Source organism: Octopus bimaculoides, chromosome 2, assembly GCF_046866305.1.
Source record: "Octopus bimaculoides isolate indiv1 chromosome 2, ASM4686630v1, whole genome shotgun sequence".
Lineage (NCBI taxonomy): Eukaryota > Metazoa > Mollusca > Cephalopoda > Octopoda > Octopodidae > Octopus > Octopus bimaculoides.
In genome coordinates this window covers 53,064,715-53,089,293 of record NC_142929.1, presented here as the reverse complement: position 1 = coordinate 53,089,293, position 24,579 = coordinate 53,064,715, and the positions used below count along the sequence as shown (strand labels likewise).

Below are 24,579 nucleotides of genomic sequence, written 5' to 3'. Positions count from 1 at the left end.
CCAATTTCGTGGCACCGCTTAAAAATGTCTTCTGTCATAACCTGTATTTCTAATTCACCTTCCTAACGAATCGAATGTGAAATACTGAAACTGTGCAAAAGCCCATCACACATGTATCCACACATTTGTGTGTGTGTGTGTGTGTGCGCGTGCTTGTTTGAGTATATCTTTCAAGGAAGCTAATTGCAGGATGATATAAAAATCTATGATAAAAATTATAAACAAATACTTTCGAAAGATAACCAATTGCGTGATTATTTTTCTTTTAAGTTACACAGGGAATCCCCTGCAGATCTACCCACTGTAAATCCGGTGGATAATTGGCCAATTGAAATCTGAGACCAACGACGCTATTGTTAAAAAAAATGTCTTTATTAAAGGCTTTTTGAAAATAAAATGCGGCGTATCCTACAGATAATTTATGATGCAAACAGAAAGTGTGACAGCAACGTCACTTTGGGAATAGTATTTTAAACTTTAAAACGGCATTAAATCTAATTTGATAGCTAATTTCGTAGCTCTAATTTGCATTTTAAATCTCTAAAATCAAGCTGTAGAATCTTAAATGAATGGTTAACGAGAATTTATAACGTGTCATGTTTCCTAAAAAGAAAGATGTAATTATTTGGGAATTGTTGCTTAGTTGAATCTAAATATGGTAAAATATATTTCACATCCAACGTAGAGATAATTACTCTACTCTCTACGAAACGTATGAAAAATATTAATTACTATAATCTCACTGAGAAAGTAGAAAACTGCTTCTATATTATTTTGAAATCATAGTTTCTTTACTACATTGTTTGAAAATCAGTGAATTTATCTGAAATTGATAGGATAGCTGTTGATTATTTTAATATCGTTTGTATACTAAGTTCTCACAGAATGGATATCATAAAGAAAATAATAGTAATATTCGTTTCATTATTTTTTTAATATCTTCAACACCATCAAAGACTAATAAATTTTTGATTCATAAAATATTTATGAGTCAGACATAAGTCGCAAATTAATGATTGTCTATAAGAAACATTAGATATGAATTTTAATATAATTTCTATCAGAGTCCTTTCCAATCGTTTAAAGTCAAAATAAGATTTTAAATATAATTTTTATCATTTATTAATATAACTTCCAAACCATAAGGCAAATTAAATTTGATTGGACTTAGGAATAAATATTCTTATAATCCATAAGTGAAATTCGAGATAGATGACTCACGTAAGTGAACTTAGAGATATCTGACTCATATATTTTCTAAAGTTATAAGAATTTTTTAGCGGAAGTTAATAAATTTGATACTTTAAATATTTTTACAACATTCGTTTCGTGTTTTTAGAATTTCTGAATTTGTTCTTTATGAAAAATTTTCTACAAAAGAGCATGTGTTCGATGTAATATAATTTAATCTCACAAATAACCAATTATAATAAATCATTCAAACGATCACATTTCCTGTTCATTTTTATTGACATCAATGAAAAGAAAAGGAAAACTAAATGAATCTTGACAAATTGTTGCACGCAATGTCCTTAATCTGTTTGTTGAGCATAATACATACGGTACGCACATCGTATTTCTTAATGGTTTGCCTATATATATATATATATATATATATATATATATATATATATATATATATATATATACATATGTATACATAAATATATACATACATACATATATATATATATATATATATATATATATATATATATATATATATATATATATATATATATATATATATATATATATATATATATATATATATATGTATATGTGTATGCATGTTTATATGTGTATGTGTGTATGTGAGTGTATTTGAAATACGCAAGTATGGGGTAGGTTTAAGCCGAATATTAAGAGAAAATCACCTCTAATCTATTAGAAGACAGACCATCTATGCACAATGTCACATTCTATTATAGCATTCTAGCTTGGTATATATGCCAGATGCCAAACATCATTGATTCTGCATTAAGAAAGTTCGGGTATTATTGAAAGGCAGTGAAATCGTTGAAATCTCCATTCAATAACATCCATCATATGTTATTTACTTAGAGAAAAATAAAATAAGACATCAACTAAAAGAAAAACTAAATTATATTTTTTCAAAAGACTTCTATTTAGGAAAAAGCAATGTAAAAATTTTATTTTAAATATTCTTTTAACAGTTTGGTTAAAAATGTAGGCAGGTTATTGTATGAAATAGGTTTGGTGTGTGTGTGTGTGTGTGTGTGTGTGTGTGTGTGTGTGTGTGTGTGTGTGTGCTTTTTTATGATATTAACGAAGTGTTTTAGTAAATTGATTTATATTATAGACACAACGCCTCGAAAATGCAGTTGATGAGATCGACCTTGGTAATCGGTCGTCGCTTGCTTTATTGATTTTCCTGATTCAATGAAAGTTATAATTGACTTCAGCAAATCTTCGAACTCAGAATGTAAAGAAAAACAACTAAATATCTCAGTACATTGGAACCGAAATTATATTTTGCCAATATACCGTTCTTAAACATTCTGCACTTCAAATATATTATCATATGATTCTGAACGTTAGCACAAGACCTCACATTTTGTTTGATTATATCAAACAGAAAGGCAGCGAGATGGCAGAATCGTTACTGCACCGGACAAAATGCTTAGTAGCATTTCTTCCGACTTTACATTCTCAGTTTAAATGCCGCCGCCAAATTTGATAAAATAAGTACCAGTTGAAAACTGGGGTCAATTTAACTGAATTACCCCCTCCCACAAAATTACTGGCCTTGTACCAAAACTTGAAACCAATATAGGTTTTTTAAACAGAGGCATAACGCTAATAATTTCGGAGTTAGGTTAGATCGCCCCACAGCACTTTACTGGTACTTTAATTTACTGACACAGGAAGGATAAAACTTGAAAGAATAAAAAGCAAACGTGACCTTGGAATGTACAAAGAGATAGCTAAATGCACCAAGGAATATTGTGCGACACTCGGCGTATTTGTCCATCCATCATCCTACCAATAGCAATGATTTCTAACACCATTAATATAAACTACATCAACAATATAATGATGCAATCCTTAATGATGATAAATATATTAGTAGAAGAATGGAAGGGGTAATTCTGTATTTTCCTTTTAACCATATTTTTTTATTTGTTGTCATGGCTTTTCTTTTAAAAAAATATCTTTTAAATAGTCCATTATCAAATATATTATTAAATATCGACTTCCTAATCATTTTCAATACTCTGGTTCGACACGACCGGATACAGGTCTAGAAACGTGCTAAGACAACCCCTGTTGTTAAACTAGTTTTGATTAGGTGGTAATGGAATGATTTATGAGAAATGGTTACTACGGGAAACAATTGAATATACAAATGAACAGAAGCCGATCTGTTGGCAGATTTTAAATTGAAACAAAAATAGAACAAAAACAAGTTCAAAGAAACAATTTATAAAAAAAATACGTTCTACAATGAAAGAGAAAAAACGAATGAAATAGCAGTTTTTCTTTCATTTAGTTACTTATTTATTTAGTTAATTATTTATTTGTATTAATGGTTGGCAGTCAATATGGAGAAGTTATTTAACAATTATTTGTCGTTTGAGAAAACAAAATAATTGTTGTATTGATTTCTAACATAAGCAGGAAAGTTTGAGCAAGTGTTTTAGTTCACTAAATCAACTCAAGTAGTCGACAGGCACTACATGTTATTGATCTCACAGTAATGAAAGATAATAGTTGATCTCAGTGTTATTTGAATACAAGATGTAAAATAATGTGATTAAATATTTCGAGATATATATTCCGATGCTCTACTCACCGAGTCTCCACTATTGTGCAGTTAGTAATAAAGATTTTTTTGAGCTACATGCAATGCCATAAAGTATGGATAAAACGCCAATTAAATTCAACGCCCTGCACTTTCTTATTCATTCTTCCGTAGTCAGTAAAATAAATACCAAAGAGAAATACCTGGGGAGAAGGTATGAATCACAAAGTTAGTCTCGATGGAATTTTAACTCAGAAGTACATAAAGATACGTACCTTGCTCGTAGGTCTATCAATTCATCCAACTACCGCCCTAATCAGAGCAATGATAATCGTTGTAGTCATAACATTCTTTTCTACTACTACGATTACTGATCATGTCTAATCGCTGCCCCAGCATATAAATGTTGAAGACTAAGCTTAAATAATTTCAAGAACATCAACAAAAGTATTGATACTTACTTTATCGATAGGGATGAACAGCAAAATTTACTCTTTTCTGAAGTTTTTAGTCCGTACTCTATCGATACTGATATACATCTTTCCCAAATCGCTCTCAGTACTTGATAAATTTCTAATCTATTGACATCGGAAAGATGAATGCTAATGTTGCCTCAGCGGTATTTGAGCTCAGAACATAAACGCCGTAAATTCAGTATTTGTCAGCAAATATTTTCTATACCATTAAGATATGAAGCATAACGTTGAATCCAAATGAATTTTAACACACGATATAACGACTTGCAAAGTTATATTAACTGATGGTCTGTCAATTCCTGCATCCACTTTTGATATTAAGGGTTAATAACAACCATCAAAACTCGTGGAAATTCAATGTTTTATAAATTTTCATACTTCTATATTGATGCATAAATTAATAGATCTCCATACTATAACTTTTTCATTGTTATAGATTTGCTCTCTATACGTTTCTGTAGCTAAAGTTGTTTAAAGCGTGACACTCGAACTTGCTTCATTATGTATTCGATTTTTTTTATCCATAGTTAAGTTCTTTTAAAGCGTAACAGACGAAAACATGAACGTTGTAACAAGCAGAATAATATCATAGATAAAAATAATTTCTTTAAGTCTTAAAGAACTTATTTACATAATAAAATCTTTAAAATAATGAAGCAAGTTTGAATGTCACGCTTTAAACAGCTTTAACAACGGAAACGCATGGAAAACAAATCTATATCAATAAAATGATTATGGCATGAAAATCTATTAATTTACATATCAATATAGAAGTAAGGCAATTTATAAAACACTGAATTTCCACGCGTTTTGATTATTGTTATTAACTCGCAATATTAATAGTGGATGCCGGAATCGACAGATCGTCGGATAAAGCTGCTTTGCAAGTCGTTATGTTGTACATCAAAAATTCATGTGGATTCAACATTTTGCTTCATGCCTAGATAGTATACAAAATATTCACTGACCAGGTACTCCATTCAAACAAGTGGCCTTGTATTAATTTAAAGAATTTAATGTATGTTATCAATCATTTTGTAATACGTTTTCTTTTCATCAGTTACGTACAACTTAGTAGCTGTCAGCTGAAATGTCTTCATGATTGAGCGGAATTTACAACAGTTTTCTGAGATGTTATTTATAAAATAAGCTGTTTATAACTGAGTCATATCATATCCGAGTTATTGCGATAATATTGAATAGTCCGCCCCAAACAAATGTTTGATTGAGAAATGTTTAATTGTGAAATTAAATGTTCATTACTAAGAGCAAGTATGGTGATAAAGCTAGAACAGTGTATCTCACAGTGGGAAGATGCAAAATTTTACATGGATGGATACTAAGGACGAAAGGAATGGTAATGGTGTTAAACGCATAATTTAAATCCCCTTAAGACTTAGGTCTGCTATGAGCCTTAGGATTCACGAGGTTTGCGTGTATAAGAGACTGCGATTACAACACTCACTCCTGAACGGGAGGCACACCTGTCACAAGCTTAACTTCCCAGCTATTGGTCGAACTAATTTATATATAGCTGAGTGGAGTGTACCAATGTGAAAAAAGGACATAATACACCACCCGCTTCGGGAATTAAAACTACGATATTACGATCATTAGTGGAACTTATTAATGACCAGGTCGCGCCCTAATTTTCAAAGGTATTTTTTGCTGTTATTCTATGGGTGAATCATCAGGTCATGTTAGCAGTTGAAATATTGTTTTCGCATTCTATTTTATATTGAGGAAATGACTTATATGCAAGTAGTCTTTTAATGGTGATCAATCTGTTAGTTGCAATTTTTTGTTATGTATTTACTATTTATGAATTTAAGCAACCAGGCGTTAGTAATAGAAAAGAAGCGATAGTTATAAATGCTTGAGAAGCACTAAGCTACAATATAGTATACTTGTAAACTAAGAATCTAATCACAATTATTTTATGTAATATGATGTATATTACTTATTAAGTTCTTAGTTTTATTCATCATCCTCTAATAAATATTTCAATTAGACATACCATATAGTATGCTATTTAAGGCATAGTTTTGATGATCATGTGTAAGCCTTCTGCATTGCAAACTTCATTAAGCATTTGAGAAAGAACCGAGTACCACACAAACTAATCTCCTTTCTTATGTATAACAGGCATTGTGATAATATAAGAAATCAATATAGTAATTATTATTTCCATGCCAATGCAACATAATTTTTACTTTGTGCTATAGTTCGTTAAACAAGTATTGTACTCGTTTTTGCTAACTACATTGGTATGTAGGTATTGTTTCTGTGTGAGTTACAGATTGATGTAGTAAATAGGATTAAGGTTCTCTTAACATATAAATATAAGGATAATTAAAACGCTACTTAGAAATAAGTAGACGATGAGGAAAAAACAAAATAAATTACTGGCTAATAACAAATATTTCAGCAACTACGGGAAACAGCCATGAACAAAACATATTTTAGTGGTATTTTAACCTCATTAGCACAACGTGGCATTTACTGTACTCGCTACAATAATGTGAAAGAATCCTTAGTGAAGATACATAGAAAATAATAATTCAAATTGCATAAAAAGGCAAGTCTTAGTCTTATCAAAAATGCTGCAAGTACTCAAACTTCTTAAAACAGCAAACAATGAAAGTATGCAATCTACGTTTTAAACACGAAACGCAAGCATACATAAGACATGTAAACTAGAAATATGAAAGGAATACAGTGACATCTTAGTATTTGTCATTTCAAAGAGAGATAAACACCTCGGATTAGACACTTTGCAATCTTTTAGATTGATGTCTTAAGTTTATAGTCTCACATTCCAGGGAAAAAAATTAAGCTTTTCATTAAGCTAGCCTCTCTTTTCAAGCCACATTTTCAAATATGGCTATTAATAATTGTTTATAATTAAAGAACATGGGCAGCAATTTTGAGTGGAGGTGATTAGTCGATAACCGCGATTCTAATATCGACCCTGGATGGATGAAGAGAAAAGTGACCGCGGCTGGATTTAAACTCAAAATGTAAAGAGCCGGAAGGAGTACTGTAAAGCATTCCTCCCGATGCTGTAACAATTCTGTCAAGGAGCCACATGTACCTGGTTATTAATAATGAAAATTTATTTAGTAAGAACTTCCGACATGTTGAATACATAATGTAAGTTATGAATTTTTCTCCGTACAAGAAGTGTGTGGACAATATAAGTAGGTAACCACTTAAAAGACAGTCAATGATCACCGATAAAACAATTACTATCACACGCAATTTTACATATGTATGTGATAAACTTCACAACAAAGTAACTGGCAGAGAGAAAGACGCAAAACGATAAACATTTAACTCATAAATATAATTTAACAGCATCGAACGCAAAGCCAGTATAGAATAGGCATAAATAATGATTAAACTCTGAATCTATAAATATAAATTCTGTAACATTGGATATAAAATATAGATAGCAAAACAAAAGGCGTATCATATTTGAGTCTCTTGTCTGTCTAAGGATTAATATTTTAGATGCAGTAGCATGGAAATGTTGCGATAAAATACTTTACTCAAAGGAATAAGAGATATAACTAAGATGAACTCGCACCAATAAATATCAAACCGGGTCGTCATGCTTTTAATCTGTCAACAGATTACTTATTGCTCTATGGTGATTTGCTATCATGATTGTTTCAAGCGCATACAATTTTTAATCAAGAGAACATTAATAGGGAAATATTGAGGTAAAAGAAAAACATTCCGCTGTCACTACACTAAATTTATGTTTTTGTAGCTATTAAACGTCGTCTACATCAATATGTAATATTACCAGCCAATGACAGAAATCTCTATGTTTATTAGACAGCAGAAAAATAGAGCAGACAAACATCCCTTGAAACATAACTTCCCATCTGAAATGGGAAAAGACATATTGCATAATATAGTCCACGAAACCACGAAGTACTCTGCATGATACTTGGGGGTTAAAGAGCAGCAACAACATGTGTAATACGAAGAGGAACCCGTTATCTATATTCAAAATAATAATAATAAGATAAGCTCAAGTATATATGAATTTAAATGAATAGCAAATTGCATATGAACGAGTTGGAGAAAGAAAACAAATCTTATTGGTAGTGTTTTTGCGAATCTTTAGGTAAAGAGAAACTAATTCCAAGAAATTAAGATTTAATATCTCAGAATTAATGTACATGCTTAGCGGAAAATTTCATATACTTATTCATTTATTTTTCAGGCCACGGGTGACTACAAGCCTGTTTATTCTTCTTAGATATCTCTTTAAAAACCTGAGAACCTTCAAAGAATACATCGCCTGCGGGATTCGAACTCACGATCGTAAGCTCAATGCTCTAACCACTGAGCCATGCGTTTATTTATATATATATATATATATATATATATATATATATATATATATATATATATATATATATATATATATATATATATATATATATATATATATATATATATATATATATATATATATATATATATATATATATATATATATATATATATATATATATATATATATATATATATATATATATATATACATATATATATACATATATATATGTATATATATATATATATATATATATATATATATATATATATATATATATATATATATATATATATATATATATATATAGTGTGTGTCTATGTGTGTGTGTGTGTGTCTATGTGTGTGTGTGTGTGTGTGTGTGTGTGTGTGTGTGTGTGTGTGTGTGTGTTATCTTCTGTTTTCAATGATTTGAATTTTTTTTTCTGATGACGGACCTGGTTTCTACCAAATATACAAATTTCAGTCATTGGAATGTAGATAACAAAAACAGTGTTACATTTTATATTTGAGAAATGTCTTGCATACTTTAGTGACAGATTGTATTTGTAATGCGCAAGTTAGTTTATCGATTTCCTTCTCCTGAAAATCCTAGCTTATCGCTTAGGCGTTTACTCATAAAACCAAATGCACCCATTATTATTGGTGTAAATATGAATTTATAATCTGGATATAGATGCTGGAGATTTCGAAAAAGCTGTCCATAGTTATCCTCGTTCTCTTTGATTTTCAAAGAGGGATTTACATCAGCAGGACAGCTGAATCTCTATGATGGTACGTACGCTTTCATGTCTGTCCCGAACAATAACTGGGATGTTATGTTTACACTTCACAGATATCTCAATGGAAATATTCAACTAATATTCCTTGTGTTGATGTTTGTGCGTGTAATAGAGAGATTCTCTATATTTATTCTAGGACAGTCTTTTTTCTCGAACGGCATTGTATATTGTTTTTGCCACAACATAGTGTCGCATAGGGATATAGTACCCTGACAACATTTTTGGGCAGCTGCTAATCGTAAGTGTGATGTATTCCATAGCAATATGACAAAAATCTACATTTTTAGTTGCGTCTTGAGCTCTAAGATCTTCGCAGTCTCATTTGTTCTTAAGGTATTTCCTAGCAATCTCCTGTTTTGGGATAGCAAATTCATAACCTTTAAATTGTGATGTGATGTAGCGGTTACAAGTCCAAGAGAGTCTTCATTTCTTCAAGCCTTCGGGAAATATACTCATGTATAGTCTTTTTTAGTATGCTGAGCGTTTTACATCCACATCTTTAAGGTATGTTTTGGCGTTGTATGGGAGGTCATCAGGAAGAGAGTGCTTCCCGAGAAGCTCGTTTCCGACACGTAGGATATAGAAGAACTGTGCAGGCTTAGAAGAGGCACGGTCTGTCAGGATCGTGGGACTCAGCCAACAAAGTGTCTATAGAAAGTGGGTCAACATACTGCAGCAGAACATCACTCAGCTAGGTCAACTGAGCGACGGGGGTTTGATGTTGAAAGACTACACACACTCTAAGACTTCTCCCAAATATCACAGATGATGTTACCCAGAGCATCTATGACGTGTATCTTTGAAAATATATATATATATATATATATATATATATATATATATATATATTTAGGTGTGTGTGTGTGTATACAAATGCATATACATATTCATATATGCAAATATGTAAACGAATATACATAGACAGACTCAGACACACTTTCATGCATACATACATACATACATACATACATACATACATACATACATACATATATATATACAGCATACATACATACATATATATGTAAATAAGTATACATATAAACATTTGTGCGTGTATATATATATATATATATATATATATATATATATATATATATATATATATATATATATATATATATATATATGAGTGAGTGGACATAAAAAAGAAAAAGGCCCTCAACGCATATAGCGTTAACTAAGTGTGAATGAGCCAAGTTTCTGAAGTCGAATCAAACTGTTTTAAATAATATAGATTTAATTTCTTCACTTTTCTTCTTACACAAATACTGTGTAAACATATAAATACAACCCCAGCAGCTGTCCAGTAAAATAATAGATCATTCATTCAAAAACAGAATTCATAAACAACAAGAATTCATATTATTCCTTAGCGTTCGGTTTCAGTAACGTGTGAAATCATGGGTAAAGCTTGAACTATTTTATGGACTGTTGTTATTCCGTTACTGGCTACTATTTTTGAAACCGTTGATAAATGAACCATCTTGGTTTGGCAAGTCATTTTGCATTAAAAATGAATTGATCATTAAAACGTGGGTTTTTCTATAAGAAAAGCAGAATATTTAAACAAAAAGAAGATATAAGCTCTTCGAGAGGACTCGAGCCACGTATCTATTACTTGGTAACAGTGATTTCATTGAGACTAGAGTCACATATTAATTAGTGAACATATCATGATTCCAAACCACAAGACACGTACTAGGCGAACTGAAATGTCGTCATATTTGTCATTTGAACTGTGCTGTCAATAATTGCAGTAATATATCTGTCCACATTGTAGAACATTTAGCTTGACTAAACCGTTGAAAAATAGCGTCTTTGATAGAAATAAGGTTGCGCTCAACATAAGAGCCCCCTCTGTGCCTCCGTGGTTATTTTTACGGCTACATAAATATTTAATTTATTTCTCTTAACTTGATAAGAATATTTCAGTGATTATTGATTAGTGGCGTTTTGATTAGCTATAGAACATTCAATTACAATTAGAAGTACAACGCTTAAGAATATTTACATTACTCTGTCGTACAACTTATTTTTCATCAAATATGCGATGTTAAAATCCCAAAATTATTTTGAAAGAAAACGGAACTAATTAACTAAATATATAAATCATTACGCTTTTCAATAGTTATTGATTTGAATATTCGATTATTGTATTTTTGTAATATTACACTCATTTACTAAACTTTTGGAAATGTTTGTCTACTTGAGATATGTGCCTAGATTATTAAATGATTCTAAGAATTCTCGCTAAACATTTTTATTGTTAGTCTAGAAACCAGTATTTACATTATGGTTTTCGTTTTGATTAAGCACAAATGCCCAATACTTAGCAGGAGGAAAGAAGTAAAAAGTACGACGTTGATGCTTTCCGAAATACATACAAGCAGAAATTGAAACCACGTTGCAGCTCTCTGCTTACGAAATGTTATCGCTTACACTTGAAACACTGTCTTATAAAACTATTGTATTGACGTTTGTTTATATAATCAATTTCCGAAATGGTTTTGCAGTCTAAATTTATAACCAAGGCAGGTAAAATAACTTCTACTTCTATGTTATATGACTATAGATCTGATTTGTTTTTTAAAATAGATGCTTCTTGCAGAATTCACATCAGCCTGTCTAACTTCCATAGGAATGCTGTAACTGTTTTCTTTTCCCCCAAAACGATCTCTGGTCTTTTATATTTGTAATATAATGGAAACATTAACAGAAATATTCTAAATATATTATTCACTTCGCGAAAAAGCAGCATTTCGATTGTTTTTCTTACATTAGAGCAATCCTAAATTTGAATATCTTGTGTCACTGGATGACATTTCACACAGATGCTACTAAAATCAGTGATAACTTAAACATCACTTTGACATATTCTGTCCAATGTGGTTAACTATAACATGAACATCAAGAGTAGTTTTTCCTAATTATCTACTCCTTGATTTATTGCTTGATTTATAAATTTCAACAGTTATGTGTTATTAAGCTGCAGCCGGTCCCTAGTGAAGCAGTTATAAAGATATTCTAGTTTTGATCATCGAGCAATTTTTTATATCTAGATTACATTTTCCAATGCTTCGTATCAACTTTGAGTCTGTGAGCTTGATTTGAATGAATTCGACTGCTTTTTTCTCACATGTCGAGTGTCCATGCAGAGGCTCCTTATTCTTTCCATTAGTTGTTGTTAGATATGCTGAAATTTCGATTATGTTAGATTGCTATTGGGCTCTTTCTTGATTTAATGATATTTCTAGTAAATATTTCCAGGTGATCAAGTAAAAAATATTTTAAAAATCTTCCTTCTTATCCATTCAAAACCAGAGTGGCTAAATTTACATAAAAGATCTAAAACTGATAGTTAAAAAAACAAAGTCTTGCGCAATTTCTAATTCAGAAATAGATATTTGAATCGGATTTCATCAATCGCCTAATATTACTAGCAAATAATATTGGATGTTTTACAAGTCAAAATAATTCCAGAAGTTATGTATAAGGAAATATATAGCACTTTCTGTTGTTTTTATGTATTTATATGTTTGTATTTGATTCTGTTGAATTGTTATGACAGTGTTATGACAGAATTGTTATGACAGAAGGCATATCATATAATCATTAGAAAACATAGTTTCTAAATTCTACTTCCACTATAATCACCCACTTCTGAATAATCAAGTATGTTATTAGAGTAATACTACCCAGAGCGTAGAAACGGATTAAGACACCATTATATTTTACAATGAAATGCTGATATTTGAGGTTTATTTTAAAATATACATAGTTTTAAAAATACATCTGTTTCAGAGTAATAATTCGGTTTGCATTAGAACTTATTACTTAAATTATGTTGCTAACTCACCTTGTATTTTGTATTTAACATACTGGTAATTTATGACCTCGTTTCGATTCTCAATTCAAACCATTTCATTTCAGTTATGTTGCTTTTTCCCTTTCGGAAAGTATAAATGACCCTAAATCTCATTTCTCTCCTAGCATATAACATTATGCCTTCCATGATAAAATATTACCATCTTACACTTCAGGCCCATTATTAGTTTCTTCTTAATATTGACCAGTTTAACACTATTCCGAATGCGTTGATTCCCATAAGATATTCTATACCAACTAGATGCCTTCACAGTTAAAATGTTATTCCTTCTAGACATATTACATAATGGTAAAAAGTTTTTCTTTCTTTCCAGACACATTTCAACACACTCAAAAGTATTATATTCTCTTGTTACATCAGAACACGAGGAAGTTGTTTTACCCTTTCTCATCATATTTCATAGCTGAAGCGATTGCAATCATTGCAAATGATCGTCCGAAGTGGTTTTGGTATTGTAGGAAAGGAAACATTTGGCATAATTCTCTTTCATACTTCAGTATATAGCCTAACTTTGCGATAAATGAATATCCATCCACGCAATTTTCTGCAATTCCAACCATTTCTAATCGATTTTATTTTGTGTTGAGAGCAAGAAACTCAATTTTGGACTCTGGAATTATCGATACATCCTGTATAGCTTTTCTTGTAATGAGGTAGTAACTATATATATATATATATATATATATGCGCGCACGCGCGTGTGCATTTAAGTATAAATGTATATTTATGTATAAGTGTACGTTTAAGCATTTAGAATCAGTTTTTCGTAGCAAATCGTCGATGCTATTTTTAGCTGTAGTATATTTTGGTAGGCTGCAGTGTTTACTATAATGATAGGAATGAACCCACATGTATTAAAATAAAGGGCTACATCTGTAGTAGAGCAGTTTAAATTTATTCATAAAAACAGTTTTCTTTTATGCTCGGTCGTCTATTATTACTGAATAGCAATGATTAGCAGGATAAATTCGCTAGTAGTTATATGTTTAATGTGTTATTCTGTTATTTTTTTTACATGTACAGTCTAAAGGCTGTGACCATTCTGGGGCACCACCAGTGTTGGTATTATCTGTAGAGAACTTATAATTGTTTTGGTGTGTTACGCATTAATTTATAAGCTAGAATGTTTAAAGTTGTTTCCAAAATTTGAAACGCTTCATATTATCTTATGGTGCTACAGATGGCTTTTATCATATTTTGTGATATCACCAAGATATACCATTAACCAACGGACACTTGTAAGTCAAATACTTTTCATTATTTAAGGTACATTAAACGACGCAAATATTTTAGAGGAAACCTACTATAATTGGAAATCGACAACGAATTATAGATATAGTTAATCAAGGGATTAACTCTTACTCAGCAATCCTCATCATTCTTTAGTTATAAGGATATTTATAATCGTGCCCTAAGTTAGGTAAAACATCTTATGTTCATAAGAGTTACATGATATTCCTGGATTCCACATTGACGTTAGCTTCGCTAGTGATATGCAGTATCTACAAACAAGATCAACTAAACTGCAGTTAAGTTATTTTTTAAAGACGTTTACCACGACTCCAAGTACATAAATATATATACATGCTTCTATAGTCCATAACGTATTATATCTTCAGGTCAAACTAAAGAAACAATGTAGTAATAGCTATGAACACTTCACCACTAGAATCCTGGAGAATGCAATGTTTTCCATTATTATAAAACTTAAGGTACTAAGCTTTCTCAGAATGCTTCAGTATATCAGCGAGTTATAGGCATCATGCAATGAACATTACATAATTTATCAACGACAAAATGTTTAATGAGAATATCAGTGACATTACCACAAGCATTATTCATTAGAATATTAATTCCACTGGAACACTACACAAACTGATGGTGCGTTGTTGCCACCTTCTCCACTGGATTGCATATATTATTAATAGACATTCGGTCTTACATATACGCGGCATGAATAAAACATCTAACAGCAACACAAGATATTTTATAAAAATTACAAGTATAACTTACAAATACCCACGTCAGTGTATGAACGTCTGAACATGGCCAACAATGACGAGATCTGAAAATTTCTCACTAAACATTTGCAAGGGAAATATTTTATATCTGGTTCATCACTGATAACAACAAATTAGATAAACAATACTTCACCCATAGCATTGTCACCAAAGAGATAAACAGCTAGTAATCCTCATAAATCTGGAATCTTCCATCCAGTTTGTGTCCGTATTCTATCGCCTAAAACACACCACTTTAAATGCCACAAATCTTCCAGTTGCTCACATCATTTATTTGTATTAACACAGTTTTGTTAAAGAGAGCAAATATTTGTTAATACAATATATTGACTGTATCATGTTGCTGGCAGAATTCAAACTTCTGGTGGTGATACATATACCTTAAAGTCTCCATTTAAATGTACAGATTGTAGGCAAATACTTTTGTTTCGTCCAGACGCAATAATTTAATTTGTGCTGGAAAGTTACAAGAAGCGTCTATAGAATCTAATAGTTGCTTCATTGACTTCAGAAACTAAAATGAAATAAAATTTTACGACTGAAAATCGAATTGGTTAAGGACTTTATTCTCTATGTTTTCAAGCACTGTTATACATCACCAATCAAAAGATTAGTGGTTACAAGTAATATTTCTGTATTCCCTCATTGATATTCACAGGAAAGTGATTATGTATAAAATAAATATGCATAAGCAATAACAAACACATATAGGATAAATATAGATTACATTCTCACCTGTGATAAACGATAGTCGTCTCATGGCTGGAAACGGATGATTTCCAGATGTATCCAATATATCGAGCCGATAGGGAGCTCCACGAATTCGGTAAATTTTCCGATGAAAATCCTCTATGGTCGGTGTGTAGTTCTCATCAAATTTGTTGGCAAGAAATCTTGAAACAATGGCAGTCTTCCCTACTTTTGCCGATCCAAGAATGACAAGACGATGACAGTTCTCAGGGGGAGCACTATCACCTTGTTCTACAAGAGCCATGTCTGCGGCTGTTGCATTTCCCAGAGACCAACAGAGACATGCCAAATGAGATTGACCTACAGCCAAACAAGATTTGCTATCGTTGTCTGTGTTTTGGAAGTACAGCTTCCAAGGACGACTGGAAAAGATAAACGTTTTAGGATTTTAGTTAGTATTTATGAAAAAGAAAAAAGAAATGGAGAGAGTAATTAACATAATTAATTTGAAAGGAAAATGCTTGGATTATTAAATCAAAATAGTACAATGAATGAAATTTGAAATCCGCAATGAGTTGCGTTCTCTGCAAATGTTAAGAGCATGATAAGAGCGAATTACCTCATTATTTTTCTAAATTGTGGGTATATTTATTTCTCTCCTTCATTTGATTTAATACCGAAAATATGTTATAAGCGGAACTTCCAATATTTCAGTAGTGAAACCGTAAGTAATTATTTAACTTTTCACTTAGTATAACTTTCTTTCAACTAAGTCCATACTACAAGTTAATGTGTGTAAAAGCCAGACAAATCTCATTAAATTATGAGATTTATCGATAATGAAAAGATATGTCTATTAGCAACACATAATTCCAAACAAAAATCCATAAATGAATTATTCAGCTTAAGATCTTAACCATGAACAATAAAATCCAATAATAAAGCAAGGTCAAAACCAATGAGTGAGACACAAGAAACAAAATTTGAATTCAATTACATTGTGCGACAAAGCCTGGTTAGATGCTATTATTATTGTTATGGTTTAAAAGCAATAAATTCGTAAAATGTTACCATCATACTCACTGAAGAAAAACATAAAAGAAATACGCAACCTTTCTATATCTCTAGTATATAATATTGCATGTTGAGACAGCAAAATTTTACTGGTCGTAAATGAATAGCATAAGCCACGTGCTCGACTAATTGTTTGTGCTAATTTAGCAATAAAATTACTGGGAGGCGTGGTATGGGTAGTAACGATTCTTACTTTTGAATATTCTGATTACTGAAGCAAAAAGAAATTATAAATGCATTGTAAAATCATTTATGCGTGTTCTGTCTCTAGAAAAAAATTTATAGCATTCAATAAAAGTAGACAGTGAAAATTATTTTCGATAATGTCAACGTCAGTTGAGATATCCGTTCAAAGCGCAATTTATAACTGAACGATGAAGTAGTTCTAGTTGAAATTGAATTAATTCACGTAATTATTTAGCAAATGACACTTGTACAATGGCTTTTTGAATGATGTGCTACGACCATTGATTGTCGAAGTTTTCATTACATAAACAATAATTTTGTCATTAAGGATGAAGCCTTAGTTGTAAAGGAGAACAAAGAATACAAAGATGTGACTTCCATATTTTTTCCTAAAGATTTTATTGACATAAGTGGTGTGGCACCAAACAAGGAATGAAACCAATTTCTGTTAGAAGTCGACATGAACTTACTGTTTATATATTTCAAACCGTATTGTTCTGGATTAACATCTTCTGACATAATGTAAGACAAGCGTCTGTAAGTGCAGACAATTCGCCTCATTTGTATAACTATACCTACCACCTACTTTATCAACACTGGCAGGATGTGCACACAAGACGAAGAAGGACGGGACGACATTACATCTCCTTTAATTCAATATCCTGCTTTTCTGGCAAGTGCTGCGCTCGATAATTCTTAATATTATACGTTATCAAAAGAAGTTGAGGAACAGAAGAGATATAGCTTCGGACAATATTTAATTACAACTTAGTTCAAATATGACCAGGATCAATTTTATTTTCATTTATTCTTGGTGAATGGATAACATAAGTTCCACTTATACGCTAGAGTAATTTCAACGATTCTGCTACCTCGCTGTCTTTATACATATATATATATATATATATATATATATACATATATATATATATATATATATATATATATATATATATATTGTTGTACTTGGGGATGGTCATATTGCCAGTTTAGCCAATAAAAACACACGCACTGTATATTTGGTGTTAATTTTTTTTTTTTTTTTTTTTTTTTTTTCAGCTTTATATTACATTAATCTTAATCTTAATCTTATTTCGGCCAGAGTTCTTTCGTCACACTTCTGTGACCTCATCAGTGGTCCTTTGTTTCCTTCTTTCTTATGTGTGTCTCACCTTGCTAACTATCAGCCATTTTGTATTTTGTATTCCTATTGTATGTGTCTACGCATGCGTGTCCTTCAATGTGTCTGTGTCTTTTGTAAGTGCATGTGTGTATGGGGAGTGTCTGTATCACCTATATTCTCTGTTAATACGTGTTCATTTGTATTAGTTTTTATTTATTTATATGTTCATGTGTGTGTGTGTGTGTGTGTTTTTTTTTTTTTTTTTTTTTAATGTGTTTAATTAAATTTTGTTAACGTATGTAGTATTTAATTCCATTTGTTTATCTATGTATTGTATTATACTTTGTTCCTATTATTGTTTTATGGGTAACATGTTGTCACATGCTGTGGTTTGTTAGTGGCGTATGTTACTGTTCCATTCTAGTTTCCTATTCAGGCTAGGTTTCCCTTCTATTATGTGTGTAGCTTCAGTAATTTGTCTAAGTGCTGCATCACTGCTATGTGTAGATAAGATTTTAATTTCTATGTTGTTGATTGAGCCTCTATGTTCTTGCTCAGCGTGCTGGTACAGAACTGATGAGTTCTTCCCTTCCTTAAGTTCCCTCCAATGTTCGTTTGCCCGCTCCCCTATACTCCTTGCTGTTTCGCCTACATATGTCGTTGTCTTATTTCTGCATCGTCCCTCTGTACATCTTATACTATAGACCACATTTCTGGTTTTGCAGTTCGTTTGTGGGCTAAATCTACATACGATACAGTTCCTATCAGTGCAGGGGGTTCTACTGAAAGGGTATGTTCTACTGATAAGGGATTTGATAGGGTTGCCTGGCCTTTCAACAACCTTAATTCTTAGCTTAAGTTTGTCTAGGGCCCTTCTAATGCGGTACGCCAGTTCGCCTCTAGGGGTGGTGTCGACGAACATGACGCTTTGGTACTTGTGGCTATTGTACCATGAGCTTGCCTTCCCTATTTTCTTCTTAGTTCTTTCTATGGTGTTCCATGATTTGCTCCTATAGAGTGGGCAAATCCCATTCCTATCGTTGCGTTTGATTGTTTCAAACTTCTTCATAGCTCCTTTGTAAACCCTGATCCTTTCTTTATGGCTGTAACCCGAGAACTGCATGCGGTGGGCGAAATGTTGTATATGTCTCTTTAATTCTGTAGGGTCGCACATGCAGGAGACATTTCGCATTACTCTGACGAGGTCTGCCATCAATATGTTGAATTTGGCATTGTCCGCAATAGCCGAGTTCCGGTGGGTCAGGTACTTGGAGGCCATAGGTTTTGTATAGTGTGAATGGAGGATTCTGGTTTTATTGTTCTTAGTTTCTAGCCAGAGTTCAGTATCTAATACAGGTAATCTATGGTTAGGGTGTTTAGTAGGGTAGTCTATCGTAACTCTAATACTCTGGTGGATGGAGTTAGCTATTTGCTGGATGCTCTCCATAGTCTTAATTTCTATTTCTATTTCAGGGGTACTCTCTTGTGGGGGTGTCTTTACCACTAAGTTGATATCATCGACATATCGAGAGTACACATTCACGAGTATGGAGTTCTGTGTCAGGCGTTCCTTAAGCCTTCTGTCCCACCATACCATGAAAAGATTGGCCACATCACCGGCGATACTAACCCCGATGGCTGCCCCCTCGTCCTGGGCGTATAATTTGTTGTTAAATTTAAAGGTGTGGCCTTTTAGGGTGACCTTTATACTAGCTCCTAGTGCATGTGCGATCATTTTCTTTACCTGGTGGATATTAGTGGGGGTCCGTATGGCTCTGGTCCATCCACTCCATCTCTCTATAGGGGTCTTCCTAGCCATAGAGGTAATTGTGGGTGGTCTACCTCTTAGACGTCTACTAGGGCAGAAATCTCTAAGGTCGTATCTATCTAGATATGCATCGTCATATGTCAATCTAAGTAGGAGGCCCAGTTCTTCTGTGTTGACTTTTTGGAACTCTACTTCGCTCTCGTTGATCATTTCCACGCACTTTTCCACTGCAAAATCCACGTCGATAGATGGGTATAGTGATACCACATCCATGCTACCCACTATACACCCTGTCAGGTTGCAAGTGTTGTTGCAGTCGTTGATCCTGCTGAGGAGATCTTCCGTGCTGTCACAGACATCAGGTGACATCTGGATTATGGGGCGTATGATCATTGAGAGGAAGTAGGAGATCCTGTAGTTACTAGCGACATTCGCTCCACAGACTGGTCTTGTTGGTGGTCCCACTACAGGATTAGTTGTTACTTTGTGGTCCTTACGGAGCCCATACAGCGTCGGGATATCATTGTTCCAGGCTTGGAAGTTGTTGGCTGTGCGCTTCTGGGGTCTAAGGACAATTGTCCACATCATCATGTGGGCATTGAGGACTTTTTCTCTTTCCTCATGCGCCTGTAAGGTTGTTACCTTCGTATTGGCGATGTGAGGTTGCATTGCCTGGATATAGTTCGGCAGGCTGTCTATTGACATTCTGCCGGACTTATCTGTGGGAAGGCATACCACTTCTCCCTTTTTCGTGCGCTGCATGAGCTTGTGTAGGCCACTTGCGGGTATATTCCCAAGTTGTTGGGCCTCTGTCTTATTCTGTCTCTGTCTCTTAGTGTATAATTCTAAAATCTGTCTAAGTTTTGTCCTAGCTATAGTGAACTGTGCTTCCATGTGGTCATGAGTATGTTTAGGGATGCAGACTCTTTTGTTAAAGGGTAATGTTGTCGGGTATACCCGGCTCATATCATAAGTTTTGTCATGTATGTTGAAGAATTGAGTGTCAAGGAGGCTAGTATTCCTGTTGTTGGCCCCTCTGGGGTTGTCTTCTTCGTAACTACCACTACTATTACTGCCGTTATTGCTACTCCCATTCATCCTGTTATTCCTACCACTACTATTGTTACTGTCACTACCACCACCACCACCACCACCACCACCGCCATTGTTACCATCCCCTCTAGTGTTTTCTGTTTTAGGTCTGCTGACTCCCTGTCCAAGAATTCTGTTGCATTCAGCTTTATTCTCCCTCTTGACCCCCATGGCCTTACCTTTGTCTGTGTTCTTGTGCCTATGGTTATCTGTGTCTGTGTGTCCGTTCTCCCTGTTATTGTTGCTGTTGTATTCGATTTTTTCTCTGTTATTGTTTTTGTTTCTATTGCTTGTCCTCATGTGTTCGTTTTTGCTGTTGTTGTTGTTGCTGTTGGTGTTCATGGGGTTGCAGTTGTTTTTGTTGCTACGGCTGTTGTTGTTGCTGCTGCTGTGGTTATTGTTGGTATTGTTGTTGTCGTGATTGTTTTCATCCATGTTGTTGTTGCTGCGGTTATCGTTGGTATTGTTGTTGTTGTGATTGTCGTCATTCATGTTGTTGCTGCGGTTATTGTTGTTGTTGTCATTCGTGTTGTTGCTGTTGTTGTTGTTGTCATTCGTGTTGTTGCTGCGGTTATTGTTGTTGTTGTTGTCGCTCGTGTTGTTGCTGTTGTTGTTGTTGTACATGTTTAAATTCCAACGTATTTTTGTGAACGACTTTTCGATTTCGGAGAGGCATTGGATGGGGTTAACCTTGTGATATATCGCATATTTCGGTGGTAGTTGAAGTAGCGATTTTTCATCTGGGTCTGTTGTTATTCCCCCATAGATGTTGGCTTCGTTGTCTCTGTTGAACTCTGCTGGTAGAGGGACCTCTGCCATAACAATTCCGTTTATTGTTTCTGGGTATCCCTCTTTCTCTTCTTTTGCGAGTTTGTATTGCTGTTCACTTTTTAACCACGAGATTTTCTTTCTAAAGTGTATATTGCACTGGCGTATGACATATGTATTCTCTGCGTGTATTATATTCATAAGTGTGGTTCTCTCTGTTCGTGTGGTGATGCCTCTAATTTCTTTTAATAGAATGCGTCTACGCTTATTTTGTTGGCTGAGTTCCTTATATATTTTGTTCTTAATGTTCGCCATTAGCGTCCGTTTTAGCCTTTCGGCTTGACCCTTGGTGAGTTCTAGTTTTTCTACGCTGGATGTGACCCTGTTAGTGTGTAATTTGGAGGAGACACATAGTTTAACAAAATGAAGCTGTTGAGTCGTCACGGTTTTCCGTAGGCAACTGAATACAGTGTCTTTCAGTATCTTGCTAGCCTGGCTAAGGCTCGCGTTGTTCCGTTTACATATTTGTTTTGCAAGATTTTTTATGTGAAATCGTGTGTTGAAACAGATGTTGTTGTACTTGGGGATGGTCATATTGCCAGTTTAGCCAATAAAAACACACGCACTGTATATACGGAAAACCGTGACGACTCAACAGCTGTATGGGCTCCGTAAGGACCACAAAGTAACAACTAATCCTGTAGTGGGACCACCAACAAGACCAGTCTGTGGAGCGAATGTCGCTAGTAACTACAGGATCTCCTACTTCCTCTCAATGATCATACGCCCCATAATCCAGATGTCACCTGATGTCTGTGACAGCACGGAAGATCTCCTCAGCAGGATCAACGACTGCAACAACACTTGCAACCTGACAGGGTGTATAGTGGGTAGCATGGATGTGGTATCACTATACCCATCTATCGACGTGGATTTTGCAGTGGAAAAGTGCGTGGAAATGATCAACGAGAGCGAAGTAGAGTTCCAAAAAGTCAACACAGAAGAACTGGGCCTCCTACTTAGATTGACATATGACGATGCATATCTAGATAGATACGACCTTAGAGATTTCTGCCCTAGTAGACGTCTAAGAGGTAGACCACCCACAATTACCTCTATGGCTAGGAAGACCCCTATAGAGAGATGGAGTGGATGGACCAGAGCCATACGGACCCCCACTAATATCCACCAGGTAAAGAAAATGATCGCACATGCACTAGGAGCTAGTATAAAGGTCACCCTAAAAGGCCACACCTTTAAATTTAACAACAAATTATACGCCCAGGACGAGGGGGCAGCCATCGGGGTTAGTATCGCCGGTGATGTGGCCAATCTTTTCATGGTATGGTGGGACAGAAGGCTTAAGGAACGCCTGACACAGAACTCCATACTCGTGAATGTGTACTCTCGATATGTCGATGATATCAACTTAGTGGTAAAGACACCCCCACAAGAGAGTACCCCTGAAATAGAAATAGAAACTAAGACTATGGAGAGCATCCAGCGAATAGCTAACTCCATCCACCAGAGTATTAGAGTTACGATAGACTACCCTACTAAACACCCTAACCATAGATTACCTGTATTAGATACTGAACTCTGGCTAGAAACTAAGAACAATAAAACCAGAATCCTCCATTCACACTATACAAAACCTATGGCCTCCAAGTACCTGACCCACCGGAACTCGGCTATTGCGGACAATGCCAAATTCAACATATTGATGGCAGACCTCGTCAGAGTAATGCGAAATGTCTCCTGCATGTGCGACCCTACAGAATTAAAGAGACATATACAACATTTCGTCCACCGCATGCAGTTCTCGGGTTACAGCCATAAAGAAAGGATCAGGGTTTACAAAGGAGCTATGAAGAAGTTTGAAACAATCAAACGCAACGATAGGAATGGGATTTGCCCACTCTATAGGAGCAAATCATGGAACACCATAGAAAGAACTAAGAAGAAAATAGGGAAGGCAAGCTCATGGTACAATAGCCACAAGTACCAAAGCGTCATGTTCGTCGACACCACCCCTAGAGGCGAACTGGCGTACCGCATTAGAAGGGCCCTAGACAAACTTAAGCTAAGAATTAAGGTTGTTGAAAGGCCAGGCAACCCTATCAAATCCCTTATCAGTAGAACATACCCTTTCAGTAGAACCCCCTGCACTGATAGGAACTGTATCGTATGTAGATTTAGCCCACAAACGAACTGCAAAACCAGAAATGTGGTCTATAGTATAAGATGTACAGAGGGACGATGCAGAAATAAGACAACGACATATGTAGGCGAAACAGCAAGGAGTATAGGGGAGCGGGCAAACGAACATTGGAGGGAACTTAAGGAAGGGAAGAACTCATCAGTTCTGTACCAGCACGCTGAGCAAGAACATAGAGGCTCAATCAACAACATAGAAATTAAAATCTTATCTACACATAGCAGTGATGCAGCACTTAGACAAATTACTGAAGCTACACACATAATAGAAGGGAAACCTAGCCTGAATAGGAAACTAGAATGGAACAGTAACATACGCCACTAACAAACCACAGCATGTGACAACATGTTACCCATAAAACAATAATAGGAA

The 24,579-nt window shown here is 34.1% G+C and overlaps 1 protein-coding gene across 1 annotated transcript in view; it reads right to left on the bottom strand.

Annotated features, from left to right (window-relative positions):
- Positions 1-24,579, bottom strand: part of LOC106867405 (GTP-binding protein Rhes) — a 157,377-nt gene that overhangs the window by 59,957 nt on the left and 72,841 nt on the right. The window contains exon 2 of the mRNA XM_014912266.3: positions 16,024-16,400. Within this exon, the coding sequence (XP_014767752.1) occupies positions 16,024-16,400 (377 nt within the window). The remainder of the gene's footprint in view (positions 1-16,023; positions 16,401-24,579) is intronic.